This window comes from Hibiscus syriacus, unplaced genomic scaffold (genome assembly GCF_006381635.1).
Source record: "Hibiscus syriacus cultivar Baekdansim isolate YM2019G1 unplaced genomic scaffold, ASM638163v2 tig00110813_pilon, whole genome shotgun sequence".
Taxonomy (NCBI): Eukaryota; Viridiplantae; Streptophyta; class Magnoliopsida; order Malvales; family Malvaceae; genus Hibiscus; species Hibiscus syriacus.
Window position 1 is genome coordinate 2,076,744 of NW_024062871.1, and position 6,613 is coordinate 2,083,356.

The 6,613-nt window shown below is 30.8% G+C and overlaps 1 protein-coding gene across 1 annotated transcript; it reads left to right on the top strand.

Annotated features, from left to right (window-relative positions):
* The first annotated feature begins 5,400 nt into the window (after nt 1-5,400).
* Nucleotides 5,401-6,361, top strand: LOC120141749 (EPIDERMAL PATTERNING FACTOR-like protein 2). Its single transcript, XM_039156547.1, has 3 exons — nt 5,401-5,861; nt 5,964-5,998; nt 6,110-6,361. The coding sequence occupies exons 1-3, from the start codon at nt 5,756-5,758 to the stop codon at nt 6,359-6,361; spliced, it is 393 nt and encodes a 130-aa protein (XP_039012478.1). The 5' UTR covers nt 5,401-5,755.
* Nucleotides 6,362-6,613: the final 252 nt, after the last annotated feature.

Sequence of the window (6,613 nt, forward strand, 5' to 3'; positions counted from 1 at the left end):
TTTATCGTGTTCAGATCGAGTTTAGAAATAATTTACTATATAGATGAGACCAATCATATTCATCATTGCATCTACTAATTTTCAACATGTTCCATAAAGCATGCATAATGTAGTAATATATTACCTCGATTTCTGTGCTCTACCTATCAAATATTCAATTTTCATTCGAACACTCTCGAACTTGAATTCAACATCCAATAATTCATCGGATACATAACAACCAAATTTACGTAAAAAACTAAACTTAATTGAAAAAAATGGATCGAATCAAGAGATTAATAAGTGAAAACATCTTACTTGGTTTGAATTTGGCAAAATGGACTCAGGACGTCGAAAAACATCAGGATAGATGTTTCCGGGAAAAGTCAAAGGCGGTCAACAATCAACGCGGGCCAACTCGACTCGGTTGACTCGATCATGCGGCTAAATTGGCTCGGTCATCAAACTCCCCTGGATGACAGACGACGCCCACGCGTAGGAGGCAACTCGTGCAACAACTCTGGGGGCTGTTTCGACCGGCCAATTTCTCCAACTTCTTCCAAACATCAATTACAACTCACAACAAGCAAAATAATCAACCAAAACCACGTTAAATCAATCGAAAATCATTTGAGACTTACCCTCAACGGCGGACAACGAGAACAACAACGGTGGGTTTTACGCGGAATAGGCCGGTGACGGCGGTGAGGCGAGATGGTCGCCTGATCGATCGAATTTTGCAGCTAAACGAGGCCATCGAGTGGGGGTTTTGGCGTTGACTTCTCCTCTCGATTCGGCTAAATGACAACGACTTTCGACAAATTAACCGAGGAGTTCTGATCAGATGACACTGGTGTTTCGAATGGGACGGGCGGTAACATGCACCGCCGGGTGGAGCATGGTGGATCGGGAGGGGCGACAAAAGGCTTGGGTTGGTTGATTTGGGGCTTGGGTTCTCGGTGCACGAAGGGGGTTTTGATATTTTATTTTTCACTTACCAGGAAAAATGATAAAATTTAGGGTTAAGTCCCTAAACTTCCCACAAGTTCTAAAATCGAGCTGCAACTTTTATAAATTTACAATTTAGTCCTCAAAATTTCCCTTGTTACGAGTTTAATTCGACACTTTAAAAACTAGCCCCTAAATTGGGGTGTGACACCTTGTTGTGCTAGGATTCAGGCTCCGAATACAAGTAAAAAGGTTCAATATAAAAATTAATATATGAACATGATAATAATTTTTCAAATTGATACACGAATTTCCTTTTATCTTAAATTGATTACTGAACTTAGAAAGATTCATCAAGTAGGTACCTAAACTTGAAAAAAATAATCTGAAATTGGTATCATATTTTATCGAGTCTAATATTCTGGTTTCAGGTTAAATATTATTTACCAAACCCTCCCGCATTTCAAATAGGCCTTTGGGCTTGGATGAATAACCCAATCATTAAACATGTCCAATTAATAGAGATTAAATTAAACTGATAAATTGTTTAAGGGACTAGAAATGTAATTGTCTCATTAACCAAGGGTGAGCTACTCAGAACATGAGAAAAAGGCTTATTATATCAATTAATACCTACATTTAACATTTTCTTTCAAATTGATACTTAACTTTGAAAAACATTCTCAAATTGACAATTAACGATGATGCGACATCATATCAACAAATAAGATTACGACATATGATATTCAAAATCATTTTTTTAATTGGTAAATATCCTATAAACAACATGAATGATTATTGAAATGTCAAGTCAACAAAAAATTTAATTTAATATATATTTTTAAAGAAATACTAATTTGACATATAAAACATCTTGGCACTATTTTAAAAACATTAAATTTAAATATCAGTTTATATAATAAACTTGAAAAAACGAAATCGATGGTAAATTTTATCGAATACATGAAGATAAGTTGAGAATATCTATCAGAAAAAGAGCTACCTAAAGTAAAGCACATTTAATGTTTGCATGAAAATTGCACATGCTGACATGCTCATATATGCACACGATCTCTCCTTTTTTGCTGAAATTATACCCCAATCATTTAACATTATCTCTCCCTTTTTTTCGTAATGTGAAGCCAGCCATTGGCATACACACACACATATATGGTTTTAACAGCTAGGGGAAAGTAAAAGTAAAACAAATCTTGGAATGTTACAGAATAATCTAACTTGTTTCCAAACACCATTTCTTCTTGTAGTTTTTTCCTTGTGAACAAATATAGTTTAAAGGATCAGGATTTTGGGAAAGGCATAATGATACGTTTATATATGTAATTTGTATAAATGGTTACTTTTGTTCTTGTTTTTTAAGCATTTTAGTTTTTAATGTTTTAATCGTTGATGTAACACATGCCATATTATTATTATTATGAGTGATGTGGTACATCCATTCTATCACTATGGATGATGTGACACATATCATTAGCATGTATTATTTAATTATTTTAGGTAACATGATATATATCACGTCATCAATTAAGTACATATAAATATTACATCGGTAACATATATTGATTATTAGTAAACTAATGATTTCCTTCTAATAGGAGATATTTTAACCAAAGTTTAAAACGATAAAGAATAAAATACTTTAAAAGATAATACAAAAAAAAATGATAATTTATACAAACGTTAAACTGAATGCTACATATTTGAATTTCATTTCATATACTATTCAGCATGTCAATTCTAATTATATTTTATAGATAATAACATATAGCAACCTTTCACATTTGGTCTGAATTGCTTTGAATCAAAAGGAAAAGTAGTCCCGTCGCTGCTGTTGGTTTTTCATATCCAAAAGAAGTTGAAGTTGACCCCTTTTTATGAGACGAAAAGACACTGGGTAATATCCTCTTCCATGTTTATACATTTACTTATTAAAAAAACCTCTAACATCAACGTCTTTCTCTGAAAATTACATATCATAGATATACTTCATGAACTCATTACCACACATTGAACTATGATTCAAATTCATGTCTAAAATCTTAGGTTTATCTCGTTATCCTTTCATATTTTTTAAGGTAACTTCCGATTATCATTAAACCAACAGATCAATAGGCTTCACTTAATCAATCTAATCAAATTAATTTAGTAACAGTTTATTTGGTCATTTTAGTCGGTTATCAAAATTTTTTATTAGATATTATAAATATATTTAAATTTGGATTAGGTTGGTTGAATTGGGTCTAATTTAAATTATATATTTATAAATATATTTAAATTAAATATAAGATAATTATTAATTTGGTTAAGTCAACCATTTCAACTATGAAATTCAATAACCGGTAACTGGTCTATTTAATTATTTGGTCAAATTCTATGGTTCGTACTTATATTATAAATAAGTTGTTGATTTAATTTTTATGCTCTAATTTGATAAATTTAGTTTCATATATTTATAAAATTTTAAATTTTAACGTAAATAATACAAAAGATAATAAAATTAAATTACATGACTTAAAATTATCAAATTAAAGAACATGAATTAATCTACAATCAATATATGATATAGGAGCAAATGACGTAATTTATTTTAGAACGTTTCATCGTTATTGTTTAATCAAGATTAAAATTTTAAAAAATGTATAAAAACTAAAAATAAGTTAATTAAAGTATAAGAACTAAATCAGTCAAAATTAACACAAAGACAAAAAAAACTACTAATCATAAAATTTAACCGAACTATTATAATCAAAACATAAATCAAATTAACTAAAATAACCGAGTTAATCTAAACATGCAAAACTCAATGTATCCATTAAATCAATTGAAATTGACTTTGACTTTCCTTATCTAATATTTTGGGTTTCTTTTCGTGCAGTTTACTTGTTTTTTTAGTAATGTTGACGTCAACTTAATTTAAGATCAATTTAAGGTAACTTTTAATCTAAAATATTTTTTTATTCAATTTAAAAAAGTTATACAATTTGTAACATTTTTCGTTACAATAAAAAAATGTTATATTGCGACCGTCATAGGTTTACAATTGAAAAAATTATACAAGTTTTGATAATTTCAGTTACAATCGAAAATGTTACGAGAAAGATAATATTTTCAGTTTCAACCTAAATTATTAGGTTGTACAACTTCAAAAGTTACACTTTTAATAAAAAATTTAATCACAATCGCTTTATGTCGTTTTTTAGCCTTATGTTAACACGTTGTATTTTAGACTATCCATACTTTTCTCACCAATCAAATTTTCAGTTATAGGTCAAACTAGAACTTGGGGAGTATAAATCCATTAAGAAAATTTGGTGCCATAACCGTTTCATGCAATTTTCATCCTATTTTCTTATGGGCTGCGCCTGCAATGGACCGAGCCTGATTCCTTCGCCTTTCCCAAGTATAAATTGAACAGTTTAGAGTAACATACCAAATACACCCTTAAAATTTGTCTTTATATTATTATATTAAAGTGGTTATTATTCTTTATAGTTTGTTTTTAAAATTATCAAACTTTTTATATGATTAATTAGTTATATAATGGGATTATATAACTTTGTGGTGCAATATTTATTTTACAGTAAATTATATCAATAATCATCAATTTATTTTTCATTTTTATTTTGGACATCAAACTAAATTAACTGGTAAAAGCATCATAAATTCTATTTTTCCTCTTATTTTGATCATTGGCCGTTAAATATTTGACAGTAATACAGACGTGAAATTTTACTTTTATTTTTTAAGTCATTTTATCTCTTCTAATGAGCAGTTACTTCTCATTTTTTAAATAATTTTATTGAGATCAATTAGATGGTAACCTATATCAATACCTAATTGATCCAAATAAAAATTAAATTAAATTGGTGCATTTAAAGAGGAAAAAAATTTCTGGGTCTTATGAATAAAGGTCTTATGCATGACCACTTAGCTAGACTTAGAATTTGCTATAATTCTACAAAATGAATTATATTTAAATTTGTTAAATTAATTTAAGAAAACAAATAAGCGTCTCACGGAAAAGGAAGGAGATTCAACATAAGACCCCTTGTATAAAAAACCTTATACCTAATCAATAAGTTAAACTAGATATTTGTTAAAATTCTATAAAAAATAATATTTAATTAAATTTTACAGATATCTTAAAAGTCTTATTCCTTACGTAAAATAATATAAATTGGTTTTATGTGAATCCAACGATAGTCGTCGCAGATGAATTGAAATTTTTTAGAACATTGAGCATTTGTTTGAAAAAAAAAATGAAGGGCCAAATTAGAAACAGTGTATAAAGTTGAGGCCTGTTTAACAATATCGCAAAAGCAGAGGACAGAGAAAACCCAATTCCCCAAAGCCTGTAATTTCATGTCCATTTGTGTGAAGTGTGAACTCCTTGACGTTTATGGTGTTTTCGTTGCTGTTTTTGGTTCCTACTTGTCTTTTGAAATGCTGTGTTTCTCTACTGTTGGCTTTCTCTATCTTCCATCATAGTAGCTTGTCTCTGTTCCCCAAGATCTTTGTTGGTCTCTGTAGCTTAACAGGTCGGAAACCGGCGCATCAAACGAGGTTATAAAGCTTGTTTTCCTTTTCTCTTTCATTTCTTCATTTAACTTGTTTGTCCTCGGATCGTTCCATCATTTCAACAGAGAGTGATATATCGCTTCTACTCCATTATTTTCTGCTGCAAATTCACTCACTGATACCATTCGCTCGCTCGGTTATATAACTATCCAAATTTGCCTATTTCCTGTCTTCTTTTCTGCTCACTTCTTCTTGATGCTCTTTCTTGCCTCTTAGGCTTCTCTTCATCAAAATGGTTTGTAGTAGCCATAGTTTCATATTTTGCCTTAGACCAAGCTACTTTTCCCTTCTTTTTCTCTTGATTTTAAGCACGTCTCAACTCACAAACAAAGCCCAAGGTAACTAATCATCATCCTTTTCATCCGAATCAATAAACTTTGCCAAGTTTTTAAGTTATGGGTTTGAAGTCAAATTTCTTGCCTCCTATTTTGTTTTTGCAGGTAGACCAAATCCAGAATCTGATAGCTTTTCACAGGTGAGCTTCTTGTCATTCTTTTATAACTTAAAACACAAAAAAGATTCATTTCTTTGTCTAATATTTAGTAATGAATTCTGAGAATGTTTTGTTCTTTTTTACTTTGGATAGACAGTGAATGAGGAAAAGGCGAGATTGAGAGCACAGATAGGTTCGAGGCCGCCGAGGTGTGAGAGAAGGTGCAACTCATGTAATCGCTGTGAAGCCATTCAAGTGCCTACAAATCCCCAAGCCCGCAATGGGAGCAATACTTCAACGTTAATCTCTGTCTCTAATGCTGCCTATGCAAGAGGAGATGGAAACTCCAACTACAAGCCCATGAGATGGAAATGCAAATGTGGAAACTTCATCTTCAACCCTTAAAAACACAGTTCCCAGATCATAAACACATATTTTAGGTTCTTCAATAGCCAATTTTGAACCATGCAAATCAACGTAAAAGATATATTCTAACTTCTTGATTATCTGAAACCTTTGTTGGTATTTTGGGCAGTGTATTTGTATTCGCATATTTCACAATGATAAACGATTTCTTGGGCAAATCTTTATGAATTATGAATATGACATCTGAGTATGGTAGGTTCCGGTTGTCTTTGGTTTTACTTTCTTGGCGTG

Coding starts and splice junctions, on each gene's coding strand:
- LOC120141749 (XM_039156547.1), top strand. CDS start 5,756: ATGGTTTGTAGTAGCCATAGTTTCATATTTTGCCTTAGACCAAGCTAC. Junction 5,862..5,963: donor ACTCACAAACAAAGCCCAAG/GTAACTAATCAT, acceptor TTGTTTTTGCAG/GTAGACCAAATCCAGAATCT. Junction 5,999..6,109: donor AATCTGATAGCTTTTCACAG/GTGAGCTTCTTG, acceptor TACTTTGGATAG/ACAGTGAATGAGGAAAAGGC.